General features: G+C 48.4%; 2 protein-coding genes across 4 annotated transcripts; both read right to left on the bottom strand.

Moving 5' to 3' along the window:
• Positions 1-8: 8 nt before the first annotated feature.
• Positions 9-12,994, bottom strand: KLHL10 (kelch like family member 10). The gene is made up of 5 exons (XM_044433571.1): positions 11,245-12,994; positions 9,320-9,809; positions 4,422-5,039; positions 2,317-2,466; positions 9-889 (listed from the first exon to the last, which is right to left on the bottom strand). The coding sequence occupies exons 1-5, from the start codon at positions 11,430-11,432 to the stop codon at positions 515-517; spliced, it is 1,821 nt and encodes a 606-aa protein (XP_044289506.1). The 5' UTR covers positions 11,433-12,994; the 3' UTR covers positions 9-514.
• Positions 12,995-13,131: 137 nt separating this feature from the next.
• Positions 13,132-23,229, bottom strand: WDR24 (WD repeat domain 24). Of its 3 annotated transcripts, none has more exons than XM_044433568.1 (10): positions 23,203-23,229; positions 19,993-20,837; positions 19,507-19,684; positions 18,328-19,009; positions 17,638-17,753; positions 16,487-16,608; positions 16,225-16,329; positions 15,784-16,121; positions 14,361-14,545; positions 13,132-13,663 (listed from the first exon to the last, which is right to left on the bottom strand). In XM_044433568.1, the coding sequence occupies exons 2-10, from the start codon at positions 20,471-20,473 to the stop codon at positions 13,495-13,497; spliced, it is 2,376 nt and encodes a 791-aa protein (XP_044289503.1). In that variant the 5' UTR covers positions 20,474-20,837; positions 23,203-23,229; the 3' UTR covers positions 13,132-13,494. The 3 variants fall into 3 exon arrangements, with proteins under 3 accessions (XP_044289503.1, XP_044289504.1, XP_044289502.1); XM_044433569.1 differs by lacking the exon at positions 23,203-23,229 and adding an exon at positions 22,096-22,265; XM_044433567.1 differs by lacking the exon at positions 23,203-23,229 and having other exon boundaries at positions 19,993-21,364.
• Positions 23,230-26,788: the final 3,559 nt, after the last annotated feature.

The raw sequence follows: 26,788 nt of genomic DNA, 5'->3' as shown, positions 1-26,788 counted from the left end.
GATGGGTAGTCTGTGTGAATGGGCTTTATTGGATCAAGTTCTACTGGTGCAGGAATATGCAAGCTTCTACTTACAAAGGGCTGTTCATCCGGCAGAGTGGAAGGGTTGCTACAACCTTAGATACAGACATAATGAGGCTGATTTACAATCAACGCTTCCCTTTTGGATAAAGGCCACGGCCTGCTGTTCTGTATTTCTGAATACCAGATGTCCTCCCTTCATCTCCTTTTGGGTCAGAGCAAGAGCAGCTGACCTAGCAGAACCCAATAGCCTCCCTGACCCTTGCAGCTTGTCTCTGCATCCTGTCGATGTTCCCGAGATCTTTCTTCATGGCCTCAGAATTTCTCCAACTCTGTGGCTGCCTGCCGGGTAAAGAGCTGGGGCGTCGAGGCCCTGAATGGGGGAGGATTGCCTGCCTTTCGTTCATTGCACTGCTTAGTTGGGGGGAAATAAAAGGTGAATCCACCTATGCATATAGGTCTTGCTTAGAGGGCTTTATTCGTCAAGGAGCTTTTCACACAGGCAGTGTGCTTGTGGATGAGGAGTACTTGACCTCATCCCTCTGGGATGACCCCACGTAGTTGTCCCGCCTGGCCGCGTACTCTCCAACGTTGGGCAGCCCGGGCACCACGCAGCAGCTCAGCGCACTGCGATAGATGCTCATGTCGTGGGCGTCATACCACTCATCTGTCTTTTCGTCGTAACATTCGACGTTGAACGTTGTCGTGAAGCCATTGAACCCACCCACCACAAACAGCAGGTCGTCGACCACTTCGATGCCGAAGTTGCTCCGGGGGTTGAACATGGTTGGGATCGTCCGCCAGGTGTTGGCTATGGGGTTGTATGCCTCTGCGCTCCGAAGGCGGTTGGCGCCATCAAATCCACCCACCTGGAGGGAGCAGAGAAACAGGCAGTGCTGTTCAGGAGGACCCAGCTGCGCTGTTGGCCCAGCCCTGTAGCTTGGTCCTCAGCGGCTGGGAAGAGGGCTGATGCCAGCTTCTGACCCACCTCTGAGATGCTCGTACACGCATTCGCACGAGAGGGCCAGCTGCCACTTTTCTAGGAAGCCCTCTTCCAGGTTGGCCAGTCTGCCACCGAATTTCTGTGCTTTGCAAAGGACTTACTCTAACAAAAAAGCTCAAGTCTGTTTCACTTGTCAGACTTGCCATGTTAGATGAAATGCGTAGTCTAGCATGAAGAGCTTTATTAAAAAAACAAGAAAGGGTGGCTGGTATTTCTTACGAGATTGCATCTTGCAGCTTCACACAGAAAGTCTTGCCTTAATTTGTGGGAATGTCAGAGTGAGAAATTTATAGCTTGATGAGAGACTGCGGCACATCAGCTGCGAACTGCAACACCAAGCTGGTGATAGGGACTGTTTGGAACACCCTGACCTACGGAAAGTCCCCTGGTGGCCCCAGAAGCCGATTTCAAGGCTGCCTTTGCTCCTAGTATAGCCCTTGATCCTGGGGGACGCTGCCAGCATAGCCTCTCATGCACAGACCATACAGGAACGCCCTTTGGTGAGCTTCTGAGAATCGCAGGGCTGCCTGCAAGGTGATGGACTCCCAGCTGGGGGCTTATGCTGTGGCAGCAAGCAGCCCTTGTCATTTCCCACCATGCCTCTGAGCATCACCACACTGAAGGCATGGTGGGAAAATTTAAATCGCTGCTTGCTGCTCTTGCCAGCTTGTGGCGGGCACCGGATAGTGTCGCCGCCTGGCCACACCAACATGCTTGAGGCTGAACTAGGAGCATGAATTCGTGGGAATCACGCCGTGCACACATCTTCCTGGAATATGGAGTCTGTTCACTTGCACAGAGAAAGGGGTCCGTGTCCCACTTTGCAGAAGATAGTCCTCTGACAGTCCTTCTACTGAATAGCGCGCTCCGTTTGAAGGAATGCCTGCTCCAAGTCCAGCGTGAAGATGGGAACCTGGAGACTGGAAGTGGCCCATCCGCTGTTGGCAGCACCCAAACAGCAGTCTCGGCAGGGACTGCACAGGCCACCTGCTCAACATCTTCCCCACTAGAGTGCTCAGCACTGCATTATTTCTAAATTATAAGCATTTGTTCCATACATGTGTCTGTAGGCATACATTAAATATGTTTGTCTTACAGAAATATGTGTACTTTCATTTCCTTTTTTTTTTTTTGGCAATCATGTGTGACCACACTGATTAAATAAAGACAATTAATGGGCAATAGTTGGGCCGCTCCCTGCCTCGGCGAACCCAAACGAAGGAAAAGAGTGTCCCAAGGCCGTTCCGCAGAAGAGTGTGCGCTGGCGCAGCCATGAGAGGCCCCTGGGCTCACCGCATAGACGTGCTCTCCGTACGCGATGACACCAATGCCGCTTCGCCTGCTCCTCATGGGCGCGATCAGGCTCCACTGGTCGATCTTGGCGTCGTAGACTTCAGCTGTGAAGAGGCACTCGTTCCCGTTAAACCCCCCGCAGATATAGACCTTTTGTAATCACAGGGGAAGAGAGAGGTAGGAGTTCACACCACTGAATCGTTATGATGCATTGTTGAAAGAATTGGAGGCCCTCACGCCATTTTAACTGTCATGGCGTCCTCACAGAAGTCCTGGGGACTGCTGTCTGTGAAGGTCTCAGCTGCCCTAGCCCCCCAAAACTACATTTCCCAGAGTTCCTTGGGGAGAAGCCAAACTGTTATAAGCCTGATGCACACATATCATTAAACATGTTTGCAAACCATGACTAAGGAGCTTAGGAAAATGTGCGAGGTCCCTATTTGGTTATTCTCATAGCAACTCTGTATGGTGGGTTTGGCCAGGAGCTGGTCCAACGTCACTGTTCCCTTCAAGGCTGAGTGGAGATCTGCGCCTTGTCCTCTCTGGATTTGGTTAGATTCACAGATTAAAATTAGCATTTCACCTGTGTTCGGAAATGGCCAGGTCACAAAGCTGCCATCCCAAGACGGGCACAACGCGATCCACCTTAATAAGCATACAGCTGCATTCTACTCTAAGGAAAATTTCCAAACGGTTTCAAAGGCAAATGCACGGGGCACACTAAAACAGCCCGAAACAAACTTTAGTCGTGGTCAGGCTATCGCTGCACAGGGCGGCTCCTACATCGATCGCACGTGATGAGAGTTCCCTTAAAGCATGGGTGCTCAAACTACAGCCTGCGGGCCGGATCCGGCCCGCCATGCCCATTTATCCGGCCCGCCATGGAGGTGTGGACTTGCTGCGCACGCGCACGGGGGTGGCAAGGCGCTGGCTTGCTTGCAAGGGGATCGTTTTGGACTCACTCGGAGAAAACGATCTCTGTGCACACACGCCCCTGCCTTACCGCGTGCGCCTCCCCCCCGCCCCGCCCCGCCCACACCGCCTTGGCAGCCTGCGCCCATCGCCAGCACCTTTAACTGGCCCCCTGTTCAAAAGGTTTGAGGACCCCTGCCTTAAAGCATAGAGCACAACTGGAGCTCATGAGGCCAGGCCAAACAACACTCCCAGTCTGCGAGCCTGAGGCAAGGCTTAGTTGGGCTGAGCTTCCGTTTACTGCCTGCCCTCTAGTACATCAACAATCAGAGAGAACTATTTTTCCTTGCACCCCCAAAATAGGTCTGCATTGATGTCTGCTGAAAATAGATTTCTGGTTTGCACAGAGCCCTAGCCTGTGGTTAACCTGAGGTTTGTTGCCCCACCCAGGGACTGCCTGGCAGATGATCCAACAAACCATAGTTTGCTTTCTTAATCCCTGGGTTTTTGTTTCAGTCTTCTTTCGCCCATTTCCTCCCTGTATCTCAATTACTCTTGCAGTATGGTTGCATCATCATGTAGAGAAATGCAGGTTTTCTATTATTCTTGCCTGACTCCTTTGAAGGATTCCAGAAATATCCATGAACTACTCACAGTTCTAGGTTTGCATGTAATGATAACCCAGAGCTCACAACTCAGCAACAAACCAGGACAAAATAGGACCTATTTCTGGGTAGTTCATGGTTAACCATGGTTTGTTAGTGTGGCCGAGTTCACCTAATGTGAAAATGAGTCCAGAATCAGTCCAGAATGCAACAGCTCACACTACGAGTTCGTGTTATGCCATCATAGACACAAAAACTGAAAGCACATGCTGGGAAACGGAGGCAGCTTAAAAACTTCAGAAAGAAGCACAGGCTGAAGATGGGCCCTGCGGAAAATAAGCCGTCCCCATCAACCTTTGCCAACTCAATGCCTGCCGGATGTGCCAGACTACCACCCCTATCATCCCCAGACAGCATGGCCGTCTAGCGTCCGGCGAGAGGACTGGAGCGGGCTGTCAAGACTTCGCTTCCTTTCTCCGAGCCCCCGAGGAAGCGCCAACCTTCTCCAAGCCCGCCTCTGCCCTGTGGAGGGCCGCCCTGGCGGATGGCCCTCTTGACAGATGTGCGGACCCCTCGCAGGGGCGTTACCTTTCCATACAGGGTGGTGGCGCTTGCGTCGCTCCTCTGCTCATGCATGGGGGCTATCAAGGTCCACTGGTTGGTCTCGGGCTCGTACCGCTCAGCCGTGTTGAGACGCACGTACCCATCGAAGCCACCCATGGCGTAGATGAAGTCCTCGAGGACAGTGACGCTCACGTAGCAGCGCCTCGAGTGCATGGGCGCAACCTGGTGCCACGTCTTTTTGACGGGCTCAAATCGCTTGACGCTGTTGAAGTAGTCCACGCTGTCGAAGCCCCCGATGATGTAGACGTAGCCCTTCAGGTAGGCGGCCCCGTGGTACGCCCGGGGGCTCTCCTGCTGGCACGTCACGTTCACCCAGCGGTCTGCGCGGGCGTCGTACGTCTCGATGGCGTTGGTCGGACTCCCGCCGCTCCAGCCGCCGATGGCAAACAAGATGGCGTATGGCAGGCGGGGCCTCGTCAGGGGGTTGGTGAAGTCGGAACTCGACGGGCCGTTCATGTTCAGGTCGTACATCGCCTTCAGCGCATCGATAACAATGGGCTTGCACTCCTCGCTGTCCTTCACATAGTCATGCATTTTGACATTGTTCATAAAATATTCCGCGTGCATCAAGGCCAGACGGACCTGCAAGGAAAGGGGAGCGAGCGAGAGGCGGCAGGTGAGGGCCCACAGCAAGCGGGAGGGCTGCGTCTCGTAAGGGGCACTGGAGCCCTGTGGGTCGCACACGTGTGCGGCAGACCTGCTGTCCCCCCTTCGCGCAGCAGCAACGGTCTCGCCAGTGCGTCTCTGCAGAATAATATGCGGGGCAAGAGAATTTTAAAATTTATGTCAGTAAGAATTAAGGAGAATTTTTAACTCCGGTTAAATTGAATTATATGAATAACGATTATTCCAGCATGTGATGGAGATGCAACCAAGAAGTGGGTACATATTTCCATATGTGGTGGAAGTATAAATATATAAATGAGTTTTGGGAAAGGATCTTAAAGGAATTGGTAAAATATTGAATTTAGATATTGAAGTTGATCCTGGATTAGCATTATTGTCATTATTTAGAGAACAGATGGGACAAAATACTAAATGATAAATTTATTAACTGCAGTAAGAGTAATAATAGCAAGGAATTGGAAAACAAAAGGTGAATATCATATAGCTGACTGGTATAAAGACCTCTGGAATATAGCTAGTAAAGATAAGTTAACTTTTGATATTAAATGGAAAAAAGGCTTGATAAGTGAAAACAAATTTGAAAGTGTTTGGAGACCTTTCATTGAATACGTTTTAATAAAAGGAAAGGAGTGTGAACCTCCACAAGAGTCAGTGCAGTTCTTGAAGGAATGTGGGGCAACCTGAATGAATAAATTATCTTACACTAAGTAATTAGAGTTGTTGGTCCTGGTGGAGGGAGCACTGATATCAATGTATTGTTTAACTGTGTTAATCAGTAATGTTTAGCTATAATTATTATTATATTAATTGTATTGTTTTTCTTAGTTTAAACATATTTTTAAAAAGTAAAAAACCCCAGTGCTTCTTTGCCAAATGTCTTTATTTTACATGTGAGTCTCTGAACCCTCTCTGACATTCTTCACCCAAAGTTTTCCTTACGAATCCTTCTGCATGGGTCCCTCGAGGAGGAGTGCTCTGGAGCTGAGCACATCTCCACTCCTCCCTCAGAGATCCCAACTGGGCCACCCTAGGACTATCAGGACAACCTCCTCAGGAGGCTGACGTTCCCCATCTCATAGACTCCCCGTATCTAATTCCCCATTCCCACGGGCAGGTTGACTGGGCCCCATGGCTGTGCTTGAACGGATCTCCCCATAGCAGGCATAAGTAGGTATGCAGAGTCTTGGACTGCAGCTGGACCTGGGCCTGTTCCAACTATCATCTCATTATCGGAGTTTGAGATGTCAGTCCAGCCAGAGCAAGCAACCTCTCCTGCTTCTCTGCTCGCCTCATCCTCAGATTCTGAGCCACCAGGCCCACCAAAACTGTTAGCCTCTTGTGTGTGCCCCCGAGGCTTGTCAGAACACATGCGCACGACACCCCTATGCCCCACTTGCCGTAAAGGAGGCCAGGTCACATGCCTTGCAGTTCAGGCGCAGCCACCTGACAAAGCGGTGTCCGTCTTCTCAGAACAGCACAACGACAAACTGCCTGGAAGCAGTGAGATGCCAAAAGAGCCCTCCAAGACATGAGTGAGTGGCTTTAGAAGCAGAGATTTGATCTCGTCACTCAAATAACTACCTTGCACTGGAGGGAAGACCCCTGGGAGGCTCCATCAGGGCACTACTAAGGTGCTTAAAGGTAAAGGTAAAGGCTTCCCCTTGACGTGAAGTCCAGTCATGCCTGACTCTCGGGGGCGGCGCTCATCTCCGTTTCCTGGCCGAGGGAGCCAGCGTTTGTCTGCAGACGGTCTCCGTGGTCATGTGGCCGGCATGACTAAACGCCGAGGTGCACGGAACTAAGATGCTTATGTCAGGCCAAACTACTGGCCACTTGAACCAGTATTGTCTGTTCTGACTGGCAGTGGAAACAGCCATGAGCCTTGCAGCAGCAAATTAATTACACCCTAAGCTTGCAGAGCCCATCAGATGTTCTGTGTTAGTAGGGAGGCAGAGGCCCTTCCTATCACCCGCTTCCCTTCTCCTTTCAACTGGAAATGAGAGGGCGAGAGAGAGAGAGAGAGAGAGAGAGACTGAAGCCAGATGTTCTGCATGCCAACCACTGAGCTGCAGCCCTTCCCCAAAATATGTCTCCTATATCTTTGTGAATTATTCTCCTTTTCTTCCTAAAAGCCAATCGTTTCCAAACATTATTTTAATGATATATTTAATAATGAGAGTGACAAAGGGAACAATCCTGTGGCCTCTAGATGTTGTCTGAGGGGCCACAGCATAATAGGAATTCCCCAGCTCCACAGCAGTCAGAGACGCTGCTCCCCAGGACCAGCGCAGAAAGAAGCGTTCCAGCTGCCCTCTGGGGTTGGAAGAAAGATTTCAGAGAGAAAGGGAAGGGGGCATTTTGATGTGTAATGAGGGGAGGAGAACGGGAGGCCCAGGATATAGGCTGTCCTGAGGTCTCCCCAGTCCCTGGCTCTGATGTACCACCACAAAAAGCCCTTCTAGTGAAAAATGCAGGGCAGGAGGATGAGGAGGCAAAGAGCAGACGATCAGAAATCTCCAAGTCTGAAGGCTTCTGAAAACAAGGGTGCAGCTGACAGGACTGAGTACAATCCTCTGAATGTTTGGATGAGAAAAAAGTCTTACAGCGACCAGCACACCTCAGCCAACAAAGCATCCTTCTTACTGTATTTTTAACAAAGGAGATCTCACCTGGAACCCCCTGCTATCTTAGTGCCTGAGCAGCTTTTACCTGCTTGGTACCAGGTAAAAGCTGCTCAGGCACCAAGTAAAAATGTTCTGGTTCGCTCATGCTTATCATAACTTTAATTGACTGTTGCTATTTTAGTCTGTATATTTTGATGCTGGTTTTTAAATTACATTTTGTACTATAATTTTACCAGACCATCTTATTTGTCTCTTGAGAAACCTGCATGCAGGTCAAGAAGCAACAGTGAGAACTGGACATGGAACCACTGATTGGTTCAACATCGAGAAAGGAGTTCGGCAAGGCTGTATACTGTCGCCCTGCCTATTTAACTTATATGCAGAGCACATCATGAGAAAGGCGGGGCTAGATGAATCACCAGTTGGAATTAAGATTGCTGGGAGAAATATCAACAACCTCAGATATGCAGATGATACCACTCTCATGGCAGAAAGTGAAGAGGAACTAAAGAGCCTCTTGATGCAGGTGAAGGAGGAGAGCGCAAAAGTTGGCTTGAAACTCAACATTAAGAAAGCTAAGATCATGGCATCTGGTCCTATCACTTCCTGGCAAAGAGATGGGGAAGAAATGGAGGTAGTGACAGATTTTATTTTCCTGGGCTCCAAGATCACTGCAGATGGAGAATGCAGCCAAGAAATTAAAAGATGCTTGCTCCTTGGGAGGAAAGCTATGGCAAATCTAGACAGCATACTAAAAAGCAGAGACATCACCCTGCCAACAAAAGTGCGTATAGTCAAGGCTATGGTTTTCCCAGTTGCAATGTATGGCTGTGAAAGTTTGGACCATAAGGCAGAGCGCTGAAAAATTGAGGCCTTTGAATTGTGGTGCTGGAGGAGACTCCTGCAAGTCCCTTGGACCGCAAGGCGATCAATCTGATCAGTCCTAGAGGAGATCAACCCTGACTGCTCTTCAGAAGGCCAGATACTGAAGATGAAACTCAAATACTTTGGCCATCTAATGAGAAGGAAGGACTCCCTGGAGAAGAGCCTAATGCTGGGAACGATTGATGGCAAAAGAAGCAGGGGACGGCAGAGGATGAGGTGGCTGGATGGAGTCACTGAAGCAGTCGGCATGAGCTTAAGTGGACTCCGGGGGACGGTGGAGGACAGGAAGGCCTGAAGGAATGTTGTCCATGGGGTCATGATAGGTTGGGCATGACTTTGCGACTAACAAAACAAACAAACAAAAACTCTATTTACCTATACTAGAAGCCACCAGGTGAACATAGCTAAAAGTGATCAAGTTGATCACGCTCAGGTAACAAGTGACGGCTCAGCCTGCTAGTTGGATGCAAAGCCTGCAGGGCAACTGCAAGGGCCTGGCTCTGTTGTCCATCTCTACACTGGATTTAGTTCTGTGTCTCTGAACTGGATTTGGACTGGGCATCCCTTCAAATACAGGACATTTTCAAAAAGAACACAGGGCTGCCCTAAAGCCAGTGCTAGTGGAACAGGAAATCAAGCCATCCAGTCAGGAAAAGGCCAAGCCACGAGACGCCAACAGAGCTCCGGCTATTAGAAGGAAAATGGAACAAACGCGGAGTGGCTCACCTTTGGAAGCAGGACTGCCATGTGCTGCCTTCTGCTGGGGGAATCGTGGGCGATCCATTTGAGGATGGCCTCGAAGACGGCGTCTTCCTGTTTCACATTGAGTTCGTCCTTTTCAATGATGTCTTTAAACTCATTGACTGAGAGCTCCAGGAATTCAGTAGACGCCTTCACCATCTCCTCAAAGCTGTGCAAGATGAACATGTAGGCCGCCTGCCGCAGATCGGGGCAGTAGTAGTACTCTGTGAACTTGCAGATTCCAATGCAGTTCTCCAGGCACAGCTGAGATTTCATGAAGTCAGAAGAAGCCCTCACAATGCCCATCACATTGAACTGGTCAGCAGCCACAAGAAGCCTCTCCACATTGTCCACAGTGATGGGCACTGTCCGTGTGTAGGCATACTCAATGATGAGCTTCATCATATCTGGGGTAATGCCAGGAATATTATATACTCTTTTTTCTGAGTTGTTCCAGCTACTGGTAAAAAGAGCTCTGAAAGAGAACACAACTATTTTGCATTGGTGTCTATGGCATCCTGAGTTGCTGTCCCTCAAGAAAACCAGTTTTGGTCCACCGAGCTTCTCCAGCCGACCTGCTGAACCTCAATCGCTATCATCAGTCACTTCTATTTCTTACTTTTTATGGTGGCCACTGGCGTTGTATTATTGATAAAGCTGCATGCATTAGAAGGTGGAACGTGGGAATTACTGCTCGTGTAGAGCAATGTGAAGTCAAGCCCACGCTGCACCATCACCCTCGTGAGCACGCAGGCCTTGCTTATGACACAGAGGCATTGCAACTATGCCTACCATCAGACCAGACTGCTCCCAGTCACAGCTGGGGCCATGAAAGGACGCCATGCATGGGGACACCGTTTGGCCTTGGTACCAACACATCAGTGTGTGTCAGCGCAAACCATCTAGTCATGTTTGGGACGGAACAAACCATTTTCTTTGGATATGCAGGTTCATTCAGAGCCCAGACTTTTGGTATGCTCTAGAACGTGACTCGTGCACTCTTTCACAGCTTTCTTGAGCCAGGAAGATCAGCTTCTTTTGCAGCCGTCTGGCTCAGGGAAAAACAGATCCAGCTCCTAATGCATGGAGTGCAAGGCTTGGACTGTGTGATTGTGCATGCAAAAATGAGGCCCCTGCCCGTTGCTGAAAACTTGCTTAGTTGCCTTAAACAGCATTAGGTTCAGCCTTGTCCTACTATAGCTCAGAAATGGTTGGAAGTGCGGCACCATGCTATCTTCTTATAGTTACATGCTAAAAATCCCCCCACCTGATAAATCTCATCATTCCAATCGATGGTAGTAATCATGGAGTCAGTTTTCTCTGAACAGTAAAGCAGGAGCCTTCCCAGTCTCAAACTCCAACTGCCATTTGTTTTATTCCTATCCTAGTCCTTTCTGTTCTGGTTTCTATTTCTCCTTGACTTATTTAGCTTTGATACAAGACCCCACTTCTGCATTAAGCTTTGAGGTGGTCACCTTGCCCTAAAGTTTTAATTGGTAAGATTGTGAGTTCAGAATACACTCTTGTGCATTTGTAGCACTAGCTAGGTTCACTTTCGCTGTAAGAGTCTGAAGAACATACTACAAGATGACCTTCTTAAGTATTCTGGTAGCATTCATTTATTTTGAAAAAGCATATTTATAGTGTGGTTTTGGTATATGGTCACCTATTTAAGCTTAATGGATGAACCATTAATAAAAATTATTTGTTTACTGGTCAACTTCTGTAGTGAGCTGAAATGACTTACACACAAGGATTAGGTGCCAAGGTTGGAGAAAGAAGTGCATCTTTCAAGAGACATGAACTTCAGCATTTATGACTTTATATAATGAACCCAGAAATTAAGATGACACATCCCTGGAAGTTTGACCAGGATACAGGCTGCCTCCAGGAAATATCCAAGCACTGACCTAAAATAGGAGCTGCAGCTACAGAGGATGTTCTTGTGGGCATTGAACTCACACCCGTTGACCTTGATGATCACGTCACAGAGCTTCCCTTCCAGTCGAAGTTCATTGAAGACTGTACAAGCCATCGCACTCATCTTCCTCTCCATGTGGCGATGGGAGTACCCCGCCGAAGCAGAGGCATCATCCATTTTTTCAAGGTGGGGGGAGGCAGCGGAAAGAGCTGCCGGGCCTTCCACTTAACCCTCCTCTTGGAAAAAGGGTGTGATTGGTTCAGGGGTTCCAGAACCCCTCCCATAATGAGATCCCTGACATGAACAGGTTCTAGAATCTTAGGTATCCTTTCAAGCAAGATGGCCTTTGTCAGAGTGTCCTATAGCACTTGAGGTCCAGGCACAACTTCCTACGCGGTGGCAAATAAAGCTAATCCATGTGCAGTCAGACCTTTCCTCACTGTGGACCAGATTTATACATCTCAAGCTGAAGGTGGACCAGAACATAATTTTCTGTGCTTGCTAATTTATAGTTAACATGATTGAACCATTTAAGGGTAATTACATTGTACCTGTTGAATGCTGACATGTATTTTTTTAGTGAATAAGGTACATTTCCTTGTATTCCTGTCTCTAAATAAAGCAGTCACAGATCATGAATGCTGGGGTGCTGATGATGGAGGGGGTAATGGCAATTTTTGTGGACTGGGGAAAGAGCGCAGTAAAAGCAAAACTGCATGTTGTCTATTCCTGATAATCCATAATGAAATGCACACCTACCAACAGAAGGTCGCCTTTACTGTTTCTAAGGAAATCATTTCAGCAGCAAAAGCATGAGTAAATAAATACTGTATATTACCACTAAGTATTTCATAACAGTTTGTTCTGATGAAATGGACCAACAACCCAATGCTGCAACACAGGGCAATGTGGTTGTAGATTCCTTTAGAAGAACTGTGTCAAAGACTTTGGAGAATAGCAGCATAGTTCAAGTTGGTATTCATTACGTGGATTTTTATTTTAACTCAAAAGTACTTTATAGATGTGACATGCATCAACTATAGATAGGGCCTTTTTACTGTTGGCACCCCAATGATATAGAATACTATCCTCAGAGAGACTTGCCTGGTGCCTACCTTGATAGGTCTTTCATTGCCAAGTTTAATTTTAATGGGTGGTACTATGTTGCTTCTACCAGTTTGATTTGTACTTTCTCATTTAAGATATATTGATTATATGTAACTGTACTTTATATTTTACTGCAAGTTGTCCTGCCAGAATAATGTTTAACTTAAGAGAGGTCCAAATATACCCTGCTGCTGGCCCCACAAAAGACAAGCAGTTGACCTGAGGCAGACTTTAAGAATGACTGAGGGTTCAGAGTTACAAGGAATATAAAAAAGTTGGCGGGCAACATGATGTCCTCTAGATGATTTGGATCACAGCCCGAGCAAGGAAATCCAAGGGTAGTGCATCATGGAAGTCGAGCCCAAGCCATCCGAAAGGCCCTAGCTGGTCTGCCCCTGCACTAGGCCTTTCACGGCACAGTGGCAGCCGTGTTACTGCGCCAAACACTGGACTGCTTTATCTGCAACTCGCACATCATTTTGCAGCCCTCCACTTACGTGATAAGTCAGTCTTTGGCTTCTGGTGACATGCAGCTGGAAGACCACTCAACTTTCTGATTGCAACACTGTTCATACATTTTAGGCAATTGCCACTAAGTGCTGGAAATTATGGTTCTGGTCAGAATTAAGCTGCCCAACAGAGAATCTGGGAGGCCACCTGCTTTCTGAGGAAGGAATCCAGAGGCTGCTCCATGGCTCACTACTTGCCATTAGGTAATCAGGAGCATTATTGAAAAGGATTTGGGCACACCATACAAAACAGCAAGCAGTCAAGTTTGCTCCGCTCTTTTAATTCAATATAAAAAAATTGGGTTGGATCTTGCTGTGGCCATCTTGACTTATTAAGCAGGTTTGAATAGAATCATAGTAACAAAAAAATCCCGTTTATGTAGCTGTAAAACAATAAATAGAAGTGACTAGGTGAAGCTTTCCAGAAGGATCCCTGAGCATTAGAAGTTTCGCCACTTGTCCTGAAGTAAAGAAGGTCCCTTCGCACGGTGCTTTCTCACGCAGCTGCCCGGGACACGAACACCGGTGGCCTTAATGCCTCGCACAAGCAGGAGTTCTCCGTGTCAGTTCTAAGCAGTCACCAGACCACCTTTTGTTCTCTCACGGACACCGTTCCTTTCGGTTCAGGTGTATTCACAGAGGTGGCCGCATCCTGCAGGGCAGTGAGAGCTGGTCTCCAGCCATTTCATGATGTGCTGCAGGTGGCCACCATGACTGCAGCCCTGGCACCACACGAACAGGCCCTTCACCACATGATGGCACACGGCGCACATGCTGGCACACTGCCGACACCTGAAAGAAACCACGGTTCAAATTCTCACGCACCCACGGAGCTACTGAGTAAACCTGGACCATGCGCCATAAGCTTGTCAAGATACTGTGAAGATGAACAGAGGGGCCAGACGCAGAGAGTTGTGGATGTGGCCTGAGCTCCCTGACAGAAAGGAGGGGCTCAAACGTAGGAAGCACAGTTTGACCCTCAACTGCAACCTCTGTAGCTACAGCAGCTGAAGTTAAGCCAAGCATGAACTTACTATTGGGAGTGCGATCGCAACCTGAGGTGAATAGTGTTCTCACTAGGAACAGGCCAGCAGCTGCTGGGGAGAGACCCTTGATGGGGCCCACACGATGATGATGCATTCAGCCTGCAGTAGCACAAGGCAAAGCCAAGTCTGTTGCAGGAGTGATTGGGGAGACTGATCAGGAAATGCCTTTGCAAAGTGTTGCATGAGAGTAGGCCCCAGCTTAGCAGAGCATGTTCTTTTGCATGCAGATCCTGGGCTCAGTCCTTCTATTCTGAAATGATCTTGGCTACCAAAGTTCAAAGCGACTCGGCCTCTGACCTCAGAGATGCTTGGCTACGAGAGGGGGCAGTGCTGAGCAAGCTCGAACAGTGGTCTGGCTCCAGATAAGGAAGTTTCATATACTTACGATCTCCCAGTGTGACACAAAGGAAGGTCTGCCCTGCCCTTCCTTGCACGCTTCTTACCTGTCACAAATCCAGCCCTTGTTGCTCATGGGCCTTTTGCAATTGCTGCAGTTGATGTGCAGCGTCGTGGAGGCCTGGTTGAGGCAGTTGATGGCTCTGCATGTGCTCAGTTTGATCACCTCATTCGAGATGTTCCACAGCTGGAAGCGCTGCAGCAAGTCAATGTAGGACATGTACCAGTGTTCCTGTGAAATTTTAAGACATATGCAAAATTGCACACCTGTCTCCAAAGATCTCTGCCCACCTTTCCCTGGGGGCTCAAGCTCTATTACTAGACACACACCAGTACTATTACTCAACAGACACAGACATGTGGGGCTTGGGGAACTGTAATGCCCCCACCAGAGAAAACAATATCCATTTGGTTTATATTCTCCGTAGACAAGAAAATTAAGTTGGGACTAGGACTGTCTACATTGTGGAATGACCAACAGTATGTCCTGATATGCCCAGATTTTTGGCCCATTCCCATATAATAAGCTGTCACACGCATCAACGTGAAGAACAGTTGTTTATTTCATGCATGTGCTACCCTTCTCCTGTCACGAAGAGGCCCCAGCTGGACTCCCTTCCAGGCACAGGCCTGCGCAGCTCAAGCATCAGGGCTGTGTCAAGAACATGCCCTAGGCCCACGCTCGTTAGCTTATCCTCAACTCTACCGTCCACCATAACTAAGCCCTCTTTCCTGACTGTTTTAAAAAAAAACCTGACTTCTGAACTAAAGTACTACAGGTGGTGGGAACCTCAAAACAAATGCTGAATCTGAAAAATCCAAAATCTACCACAATCCCTGCTTCTTAGAAGTTTTCATCTTGATTCTCCATAAATGGGTGGAGCTTAAGAGTGCCTATCCAAGAGCCCAGAGTACCACGTTTTGCTATCACTGCCCATCTGTGGAGAGGGAAGGAAGGAAGGAAGGGGGCTCGGCTCTAACACACTCAGAATATGGCCAGCTGGACAGTTCCTGACCTTCGACCTTCATATCCACAAAGGGAAACATGCTGGAGAAGAGACCAAGCTGCTTGTATCCAAAGGTGCTGCCTACCAAATAAAAACCTTCCCCCCTCTACTAAGGAACCCCCATCTTGGGCTGGGGACACAGGTTCTGATTCCACACTGTTAGGGGGCAGGGGCGTTAGAGAAGATGCCCTGAGTGGTTGCCCTCCTCCTCTTCTTCCTCACTGCCACTGCCCATTCACTCACCTCTCCCTCTGGGCCACCTGGCGCCAGGTGACAAGGCCGGCACAGGTTCTTGTCCCTTCTCCTTGCTCCCCTCACTGCTTGCTCACTTGACGAGGGTTGCTGAAGTGGCAGCAACACTCGGGAGCAGCAGCAGGCTCCAAGGATTAGGAAAGGGCCGGGGCCTTGGCAGCTACGCAGAGGCGATGGCCACAAAACAGGAGCCCACAGCCTTGGTGGGTACCTGTGCCTGGTCATCAATCTCCTTCCGGACACGATCTCCCAGCACGATGAGCACAGACACTGCCATCTGCACATCCCCCTGCTCGGCGTAGAAAAGCAGCATGTCACGGACGATGGGACTGAAGAAGTCAGCAGGCAGCCGGTTCTCATACAGAGAATGAGAGATGGAGATTAGCGAGAAAGACTCCACAGGTGTCAGGGAAACCGTTTCTGCCTCGTTGCCGCTGACGTGGGGCGAGTCCGCTTTGTCCTGCAAGTGGTCCAAAGCAGAAGGGTTGTCCACAATCTCATGACGCAGAGGGAAGGCCTCCTGGGGAAGGATGTACTCCTGCTCCTCAGCTGTAAGACGACATGGGGTTGGAAGAGTGAAGGCAGGCCAGGAAAGACCCGGCAGAGAAAGGAGAGCAGAAAGAAGCAACAGTGACCCAGGGAACACACTCACTGTGGGGGTTTTCATGGTCCAGCATGTACAGGTCATCTTCATCCCCTTCCACATCCCCAAGGAGATAATCAGCAGGGACGTCACTGCCTTCAGTCTCCTCATTCTCTGAGCATCCAAGAGAAAATAGAGAAGCAGAAAAAGAGGAGTAACATTACTACTAGAGGTAACTGAAGTGCTTCTTAAAGGTAAGCAAGCAGATAGGTAGAAGTGTGGATATGCAAAACTGAAGGTGTGGGCATTACTTCCCAGCCTGAGGTCTCACCATCATTATTGATCAGGGTGGAGGAAGAATCCATGAGGATGTTTTCGGGCCGGTTCTCTCCCTTGCTCCGCTCCAGCCTTGACTCACTGCCCATCCCAGAAGGAATATCTTTCAGGTTGAAGCTGGGAGAGAAATACAGATCCATGTTAGTCCCTGGAGAAATCTGATGCAGCCATCCTTGCTCCCAACATCCCTTCTGCCTCCGCTCACCCACACTCCCAATGCCTGTTATTTCGAGTTTCTCTATACAATCTCGCACAACTCTCTCATTGCTCAAGCTGCCTTGTCTTACACATAAGCACATATAAAGCAATTGACCACTTTTCTGGATGTATCTCCAGGGTGAATATTTTTCTTAGATGTCTGCCCCATTTCCAAGAGCTCAGAGAGGGTTGGAGCACTTGAAAAAAAGATAAACGTCTTGGTTTGTGCATATGTACTGCAAATGGAAATGTCTCCTATTCCCAGTGTAAAAAATGTGATTCCAAAAATGTCTGGTGTAGACACGCTCAAGAAAAAAGCATACGCGGACTGAAGAACCAATGAAGAAAGGATTCAAAATTTACATTACAAAAAACCAAATCCTCCATTTCCTACAACTCCCATCAAGGTAATACTTTACCCTTCCACTTCCCAAGAATCTGCAGATGTGTCCTAATGCAGCACATTTTCCCACATGGTCTGGCCACCCTTCTTCTTATTCTTCAAGTGCTGAAGCAAAGATCTTTGCTCATCCTTGTTCTCCATGAAGAGACCATCACGGGCACTTGAGCATTTATGCATAGATTCATGCACAAGAGACATCCTGAGCTCCCACAAACAGAACAGATACTAAAGTATGACTCACAGGATCATTAATTGTGAGAACTCCCATGCACACACTTACATAGAAGAGGAACTACAATCCTGCAGTTACTGAGATGACTCCCCTCGTCCACCGTGTAAATACAACCCCTCACAAGGTCAGGTCTCCTGCATCAGCCCACAGCCTACTTCAGATTTCTCCAATCTGATGTCCTGCAGATGCATTGGACTGCAACTCCCATCATCCCCAGGCAGCCAACGTCTCAAGGTCATCAAATGATGAAAGCTGCTTTACATTGCATCACCTATGCCATACCGAGTGTGAGAATGCCGATGCATTCTTTTACCTATTCATGAGCGGAAGGCTGGAGCTACTCTTCCCTAAGCTGTGATTTAAGTTTGTAGTGGGCACAGTGCTAGGACTGGAGTAAATGATCCGGAGCATCGTCCATGTCTGAGCAACCTGGAAAGTGAAAGACCAGTAAGGATGAACAGTCATCGGCCGTGCTGTACATGCAAGGAACAGAGAGGAAGGCAAACGTGACCGAGAAGCGCGCTCCGCAACTAATGGCCACCATACGAATCAATGAACATCACACGTCAAGCCTTGGGGGGGAGAGGAAATGGGGTGGACACAAAGACAGCAGACCCCCGTCATGGATCCCAGGGCTGAAATCTCATTCTAACCAGCCTCCACAACTGGCAGGAAGGGAGACGCCTCCGATTGCGCAGGCCTCGTATAAAAATACAAGACATCTGGGTTTCTGCTCTGTACAGCAGCACCTTTTGCTTGCAGCACTTCAGGGTCTAACTCTGGCCCTTGCTCCAAATACACCCCAAACCTCCAACATCAGCAAAACTGATTTCAGGTCACCCAGAGTCAAATACCCACATTCAAAGGCTGGCTTAAAATAGGGCAACCCACAAATCCGGCCAGCTGTGATGCTCCCTGTGGCGGAAGGGCATGCAGGTGGTGCCTCTTCCCCCAAGCATCTGGGCATTCTCACAACAACGGCTGGAAGGGATGGAGCCCTCACCTGGTTGCGTTTCAGCTCTTTGGCTACTTTGGCATTATGGTCACACAGCTCAGCCAGAGGCCTCCCCGCCAGCACATACTGCTTGGCGGTTCGCACAAACCAGTCCATGCTGCCAGCATCGCATTCCGTGTCTGCTTCAAAGACACTCAGGGCACTGGAGGAGGAGATGAACTCAAACTGCTCTGTGGGATCGAGCTTGCGCTTGAAGAAGATAGGGTGGCGCCGGTCTCCGATGTAGGGCTTGCGGTTCGAATCGGATGAGATGAGGCTCTCCTTGGCTGCAAAAGCCAGGTCCCCAAAGAGGCTGTAGCAAAGGCCCTCAGGGTTGGCCCGGTCAATGGGCTGGCTGGCATCTTTGAAGATGTGCTGGTAAAGAGTGCTGTCCTTGGAGCCGGACAGGAGGAAGTAAGGGTCATGGAGATGACGCCACACAATCCCCGTGGTGACATCCTTGTGCTCTTCGAACATGGCAGAGGGAATGAAAGGGCGCCGTATGTCCCACACGTAAATGTTGTGGTCCACCATCATGGAGCACGTGGCGATGTGGTGCCTGCATTCTGGTCGCCACTTGACCCTCGCCACAGAGGCTATTGTCTGCACACAGTAGATCTCTTTGGCCCTGTTGGTGTTCATGTCCCAAACCTTCACCATCTTGTCTCGACCTCCTGTTGCCAACCAGCCCCTGATGGAAGAGAAGAGAAGCCAAGCAAAATAAACTGCCCAGCAACCACACTGCCTTATGTCCTGAAATCACCAGTGCACCAAGGCACGGAACCCTCGAGAGCTCCAGTGACTCCACAGGGGTGCAGCCCTTGCTTATACAAAACTCCTTCTTCCTTTAGTGCATTCATCCACACCATAAAAGCCTCATTCCACAGTTCCTAGCCCAGAATTAGTTTTAAATTAGGAAAAGAAATCGGGCTACAAAGCAAAGCACATTCTTTGATACAAAGCTTTGATTCTTATAAGCCAACTTAGTTCTATCAAGTTGGAGAACTAAGTGTTGCAGCTGAGCAGGCAAGTTTTGAAAGGTTAATTTTTAGGGGCCATTGCCCCACAGTTAGAAGGTGTCAAACAAAGAAGAAAACAAAGAGGGTAAGCAACAAAACATAGACAAGGAAAACACGTGACAACCAGGAGGAGAGTTTGTGCTCAGAATCCCAGTTCCACTGCGCATACCTGTCTTCTGGATGCCAATCACAACAGAATACAGGCCCGTTGTGGGCTGTGAACATCCTCTCATAGCGGTCAGGCCGGCGGATGTCCCACAGCTGAACGTTGCCATTCTCAAAGGTTGCAGCAAAGGTAAAGTAATCACGTATGCTAAACTGGACATCACGCACACTTTCTGACTGACCTACAGGAACAAGAAACAGACAGCCTGATCAGCAAATACCATGCTGTAGTTTCCAATGTACATTCTAAGCATCAATTTTCTTTAAAAAGACACATTTTAGTCATTTTTTAAAAGCAGCAGCCAGTTTTATGAAGTCTGCATTACAGTAGGCTAACCTCAAGGTTATGTGAAAAAATTAGTATGAATCAGAGGGGGAGGAAAGAGAGAAGGGAGAACCCTTTTGATTGGGTGGAATTGGTAAAAGACAGTCTTGGCCACTGTTGAAAGCAGAAGAGCAAGACATAGAGAGCCCGGACTTGCATCCTTACCTGAGAATGTGCTAACAGAATCTTTCTTGCGCAAGTCAAAGCATTTCATGTAGCCATCCTGGGAGCCACTGAGCAGCATATAAACCTCTGTGGGATGGAAGCACACCTTATTAACTGTTCGCTTGTGCTCAGTGAAAAGCTGGTCCTGCTTATTACGGGATGGCTTGCCAAGGTTCCAGGTCACAACAACACCATTAGTGGCTGCAGTGGCCAGCAAATTCTCATCCATCTGGTGCCATACCACATCAGCACAGCTGAAGTTCAGAGACGGCTTGCGACCTACACGCAAGTTCAGTTTCTCCACAAATTGGTCTTCTTCTATGGAGTAGATCTTAAAGATGTTGCGCCCAGCTACCACCACCTGGGCAGCATCACGGCACACACTAATGGCATTGGCAGGGGCATCCAGGTGGCAGAACATGGTCCGTCCCGTTATGGTATTGCCGCCAAGGGCTGTGGTCACTCTAGCCATTTTTTCCATGACTGCCTCCTAAGCTCCTTGTATTTCCAAGGTACCTCCTGATGACCACACAGCAGAAGCTCCTACAAAGATACTTTGCAAAACACCATTAAAAATGGTTTGCTGTTTATTGTTACAACCCAACACTTCCAAAGAACTTCAGTCCCAGTACAGGCATCACCTTGATGCAAACAAAAGCCTCCATTTTGTCACACGAAGCAGATGCTACAGTTACAGTCAGTTGTATTTGTTTAGCATTTATTCAGCAATCATTGAAATTTCTTTGTAATCCTTCAAATACTTCTCCTTTTTCCTCTTAATTCAAGCCTTGACAAAAATTCTCTATTTGCAGCAAAGCTTCTGATTGAAGAGATTCAGCAATATCCTGTAACACAAGGCAGAATTGCTCAGGAAGAAAGCAAACTAACACAACACACATAAGTAAGTTTCTTTGTTCACTGGACTTTGAAACAACAACAGAGACCGCCATAGCGTTGGTGTTTCTTCCTAAGGAAACAAAAAAGGTCTGATACTATGAAAACACTCCTTAGTGAAGAGCACTAAATCTGGGACTGTAAACTTGGAAATGGATTACCTACAGCTTCAACTGCTTAAGTGACATGTGTGGGCCAGTTCTAACAGGTGGGATTGAAAATAAATGACATTTTAGAAGTTGTTTCACTTCTGATGGCTTATCCAACAGGGATCAACATAAAATACCAGGGATGCCCTATTTCAAACAGTGATAGAGTTTATTGTGTATTAAATTGTAAAAGGCACCTATATTGAAGGATTTGTCATTAGATTTATATGTAATTTATTATTACCTCTACTTTATTAATCAATCAACTTAAAAAAGTCACGCCCAACTCTCTGCGACCCAGTGGACCACTGCATGCCAGGCTATCCTGTCCTCCACCGTCCCCCAGAATCCACCCAACCCCACGCCCACGTCAGCGACTCCAACCAGCCACCTCCTCCTCTGCCATCCCCTTCTCCTCTTGCCGTCAATTGTTCCCAGCATCAGGGTCTCTTCCACTGAGTCCTTCCTTCTCATTAGGTGGCTAAAATATTTGAGTTCCATCTTCAGTATCTGGCCTTCTAAAGAGCAGTCAGGGTTGAGCTTCTCTAGGACTGACTGGTTTGATCGCCTTGCTGTCCAAGGGACTCACAGGAGTCTCCGCCAGCACCACAATTCAAAAGATTCAATTCTTTGGTGCTCGGCCTTCCTTATGCTCCTACTCTCACAGCCATACATTACAACTGGGAAAACCTGGGCCAGTCACTAAATGTCCAACTTAACTCACATGATTGTTGTTGAAAACTAAATACAAGATAATATCAAAGGACGTGGTACAATGCATTAGAAACAGAAGCAGCAAACGACAGCAGTGACCACCCCAAACAGGCCAGGACAGGGGTCCTGGATCAAGCAGGGTGATATTAAACACTCCTCACCAAATCCTGAAGTTGCTACTAGACCCACCCAGAAAACAAATGTATGTGCATTATAACCTAAATGAACAGCCTCATCTTGATCAGCCCTCGCCAAAAACTCAGCATCAAGGAAGGTCAGGATTGTTATTCTAGTTGAATGAAGATTTATCAGGATTATCAAAAAATAAGCTTAATTTTCCATTCACCTTGCCAGCTGGAGGGCACCAAGTTGGGGAAGGACTGAACTAAAGTCCCGTAACCTAAGCACTGGATCTGGTGGATCGGGCTGATGCTGCCAGTCCCAAGGAGGTCATATTGGAAAATAATGTTCCCAGGGCTCAGACTCTTCTCTCTTATTTGTTTTATTTTATCAATTGCATTTACTACATCAATATACTGCCCAATAGCTGAAGCTCTCTGGGCAGTTTGCAGCAAAAGGAAACATGAAATATTCTTTGCCCTTCTTTCTCTCCCTACCTGTGCAGGGAAGCTTCAGCAGCTGGAGGCTATTAAAATGCATAAGAAAAGATATTCTGCATATGCTTGGGGACACTGTGGCATCCCCTCGCAGGGAAAACAGAACACCTCGACATTTAAAAAACAAATATAAACCACCACAAAACAAAAGATCTGGAACCATGGACACGAAACTCTCCTCCTTCCTATTCGGTGGCAGGGGGAAGTTAAGAAAAGGCACTCTGCGCGCTTAAAGACAATGCAGCATTCCTTCAGAGAAGGAAGAACACCTTAGCGTTTTATAAACAAACAAATACCTAGTATGAAACAAAATACTTGTGGGCTCAAACATAAAACCCTGCTCCTGCCCATTTGGTGAGTTGCTGAGTTCAGCAAAGGCGCTCTGCACATGCTCCAGGGCACACCAGTTTTTCTTCACAGGGAAAGAACCCCTTTGCTTTCTTAGAAAAAAGAAAGACAAATCACCAAAGGTTCATGGGTGGGGGAAGCCTATAAAACTCCCCTCTTCCCTGTTTGGGGGGGGGGGTAAGAAAAGGCACTCTGCACATGCTCCAGGGCAACGTTTCTTCACAGGAAGGTGAGCCTCTCGCCTTATATAAAGTAAAACCAAACCACGACGGAGACAAAACGTTGGGGGGGGAGAGGCGAGGCGACCCCGCGGCGAAAGAAAGGCACTCTGCACGCGCTCAGGCGCTCCCTCGCAGGGAGAAGCACTTCCAGCATTTAACCACCCCCCCTCCAAAGGCTCGCAGGCCCGAGCGCGACCCCCCTCCCCCCCGCGGGCTGCGCCGCCCGGGCTCTCGGCCCCCGCGCTGAGCCAGCCGCGGGCCCCTCACCTCGCCCGGCGCTCCCAGCTCGGCCGGCCCGCCGCGCCCCTTCCGCCGCCGAGGCCCGCCCCTTCCGCCGCCGCGCCCCGACGGGGGCCACGCCCCCGGGACGCCCCGTGCGAAGCCCCGCCCCCTGGAAGGACCCGCAGCGGCAGCGGCCTGAGCCCCGCCGCCCAGGTGGCGCCGCCCGGGGGGCGCCGCGCCGCGCCGCGCGTCAGCCCCGGGCCGTCCGCGGCCCCGTGGGCGGCCCAGTCCCGCTCGAAGGGTGGTGCTCGCAGCAGTAGGCGGAACTTCCACCGGTTAAGTCACGCGATCGCCGACGCACGAGCAGGCCGAGGAGACCCTCCTTCCCGGAAAGCTGCGTGCTGCATCCTCGGAACGCAACAGCTGCCGCGGCCCCGGCGCCAGCCCAGAGAGCTCGTCGGCGCGTGCCCAACGACAGCAGCTCGGGCAACGGGCGGCTCACGCCAGCCCCCAACCCCCCCCGCCCCCCCCGTGGTAGCGCTGCAGCCTCCTCGGGAGCGTCTTCCTTGGCGTGCGAGTTGGAAAGATGGCGCCATTGCGACCTTTCACTTCCGTAGCTACTGGGGAGTGGTAACTGCTGCGTGTCACCCTCTAATAATCAGTGTATAACAGGTCAGCTGAGGACTGCCCAGGTGCCGCATCCGGACCGATGCGTGGCCAGCCATTCTCAGGAATAAATTCTTGAAAGAAAACCTGGTGTATTTTGGGCATTCGCACACCGAGACGTGCCCCTTTTGGTCAACAAGGGCATCCAGGTTGCTGGTCAGTAGGGCTTCTTGTGGTAATGGCCTTGCTCATGCCGGATGCAGGTAACAGACCGATCAGGACCAGGGAGGTCTTTCTCTTTGAATTCACACGATCGCCCTTTAAAGCTCTCCAAGTCAGAGGGCATCATTACTCCTCGTGGAGTAAATTGCACCCACAAACTGTGTGTTGTGTGAAGGACTCCCAGGGTTGCCCTCTGACATCCCCCATGGGAGTTTTGAAGAAAAATCCTGGCCAAAAGTCTGGAAGAGGAGACCCCAAACTATTCTGGGCTGTGGCCCCCGTTCCTCTTGGGTGACAGCCCTAGTGACCCCACACAGCATCAGCAGTGGCGGCAGGGCAGCGTTGGGCGGCCTTGGGGCACCAGCTGGCCTAAGATCTGTGGGGAGAGGGTGTCACAGCTTGCTGGCCCCCTCCCTTCCCTCATCCCCACACTCCTCTGGGGGGGGGTGCTGTGGTGGATAGTGGCTTGCAGGGCCATGTGGGGAGAGGGGCAAGAAGGCTGTTCAGCATCCCATTTTACACATTTTTCCTCTTTTGTTCTCTTTGTTTCCTTTGTAGTAGTAATCTATAAAGGTAGACCTCAGTTTCCTGAGAAAGTTGAATTTGTATGTAAATCGAATCGCATGACTAAGCTAAATGTTTGTCAGAGCATATGTATATATTTTACTTTTCTGTGCATATAAATCACTTAAGAAACATTTCAATATTTGCTAAAACATCTTAAACACAATACTGCATTGTAATAATGATCATACAGTAATAATAAAGTAGCTACAGGTACTGAAGGGAGAATCTGTATGTGTGTAGGTGTATAGTAATGTAAAAACAAACAAAAGAGATGGTTAAAAAACAGTTCAGAACATTCTTAAGGTAACATCAACATGTTACCATTAACAGATGATGATGGTGCTGGAGAGTGCTGGGGGTGTTATTTTCCTGAAGTAGGCTATTTTTATAGCACCTCCAAGATCCCCCCTCCTGCCTGCTGAAAGCTTTATTTTATTTTATTTTATTTTATTTTATTTTATTTTATTTTATTTTATTTTACTTGAAGAGCAACATTCTCATTCTACTCAGGGCAGAATGCATGGTTTCCTTGCCCCCACAGGTAGCCTAGGCAGTCTAGATCTGATAGAGTTTCTCTCAGCAAAATGGTTTCATATGGCAGGTGGAAGAATTCACATGTTTTAAGGCTGCTTTACTTAAAACCAATAACCACTCACTGTGCAAGTAGAAAACATACAGCAAGGGTTAAAATCATTCTCTTGGACATGCTTCTTTTCATTTTGCAGAGAGATTGTTGTTGTTCAGCAGTGGGAAACAGTAAGACTGTATCTGATGCTGTACAGGCTGCCACTAGTTCTATGGTGCCCTCAAATGCAAGTACTCATAGAGTCCTGATTCTCCAGTTTTTGAAACTTGGGCATATTTTTTCCAGAATTAAAACTTTAAAAGTTACACGTTTTCTTATTTGTTCTGTAAAACAATAGGCAGGTGTTGCCCTATAGGATAACTTAGTTAAAAACTGTGGGATAACGTTGTTGCAAATATAGCCTCCCAGCATTCTGCACAATCTGGACAATTGGACCCTTCTGGAATTCTCCCATCCTTGCCTACTGTTGCTCCGGAAGTAGCAATGAAACCACAATTATCCTTCTATGTTTTCTCAAAGAAACCACGATTATCCATGTTTTCTCCCATGCGTTTAACTCATTACTGACATACACAGAGGGTGGGATCTACGGAGACACGCCACAGAGCGGCTTCATTTTTCATGGCACTTTGGTTGCTTCCATGATCGTTTGCTTCTTTGCACAGTTTGGAACTAAAGGCGATGTGAGAAAAGTTGGTCCCACATGACAATGTTCTAGGCATGCATTGTCATGCGCATTTGCTGCAAAATTATTCTTCATGCGCATTTGCTGCAAAATTGAATATCCTTCCTGCCCAGAAGAGGGAATTCCATGCAGACACTTAAGCAACATGTAAGGCAACCCTTGATTATTAGTTGATGCAGCTTGTGCAGGAAACCCGTCAAATACATTTTAAAATGTGAACAATGACAAGAGTTCAGAAATAAACCAGGCATTTGTATTTTTAATTTTTAATATATATTTTTATAAACAGATCACATGATAAAATAGCACAAGAAACACTTACCAAATATAAGGTTATATCTTCAGAATATACAGGAGGAGGGGGCTTGCATGAACATTAAGAAAATGGTTTCCAGGATTGTATTTTTCTTTCCCCATTTTACAGCAATGTGAAACATCAATAGCTTTAAATAACACTTTGGACCAATGGACATGTTAATGAGGGGTGCTGAGGAGGCCAGAGGCCAAAAGCCACTGAGAGTTCTCCTGCACAGGCCCAGTCGAAATGAACAGGTGATTTCCCACTGGTGTCTGCATGAAAAGCACAGGAGAAATTCCTTCTGGATCATGCCCTACATTTGGCCTGAGGCACTAATATAACTCCAGCAGGAAATGGAATGACCTTTCTCAGCCATCTCCACAACACGCATCATCCAGAGTATTGCTGCTGCATTGGCAGCACAAAAGAAATGGCTTTATATGCTGTTCCTGAGCACGTTTCTCTTCTAGGCTCAGATCTCTTTGATCTCCTTCACTGTATGCTATAACTCTTTTTGGACTGTAAGGCTCAGTGGCTGGAATGTTCCCCATCTAAGGATGGCTTCTTGCCCCTTCTTGCTTACTATTTCTCCCGCCTCCTTTTGCTTTTGATCTTAAAAATTAACTATGCTTGGTGTTTATGGTGCTGATAGAAGACTCCATGACGG

Source organism: Varanus komodoensis, unplaced genomic scaffold (assembly GCF_004798865.1).
Source record: "Varanus komodoensis strain SLA01 unplaced genomic scaffold, ASM479886v1 scaffold26, whole genome shotgun sequence".
NCBI lineage: Eukaryota > Metazoa > Chordata > Lepidosauria > Squamata > Varanidae > Varanus > Varanus komodoensis.
The sequence above is the reverse complement of the archived record's forward strand: the minus strand, read 5'-3'. Positions and strand labels throughout refer to the sequence as shown.

What these genes read in the sequence shown, in the direction of transcription:
- KLHL10 (XM_044433571.1), bottom strand. Translation starts at nt 11,432, where the DNA reads ATGGATGATGCCTCTGCTTCGGCGGGGTACTCCCATCGCCACATGGAG. An exon ending in AGCTGCAGCTCCTATTTTAG is followed by an intron (nt 9,810 to 11,244) that starts GTCAGTGCTTGG and finishes GTTCTCTTTCAG; the next exon opens with AGCTCTTTTTACCAGTAGCT. An exon ending in CCACCACCCTGTATGGAAAG is followed by an intron (nt 2,467 to 4,421) that starts GTAACGCCCCTG and finishes TGATTACAAAAG; the next exon opens with GTCTATATCTGCGGGGGGTT.
- WDR24 (XM_044433568.1), bottom strand. Translation starts at nt 20,473, where the DNA reads ATGGAAAAAATGGCTAGAGTGACCACAGCCCTTGGCGGCAATACCATA. An exon ending in TTCTGTTAGCACATTCTCAG is followed by an intron (nt 19,685 to 19,992) that starts GTAAGGATGCAA and finishes TTGTTCCTGTAG; the next exon opens with GTCAGTCAGAAAGTGTGCGT. An exon ending in AGATTGATGACCAGGCACAG is followed by an intron (nt 14,546 to 15,783) that starts GTACCCACCAAG and finishes AAAATTTCACAG; the next exon opens with GAACACTGGTACATGTCCTA.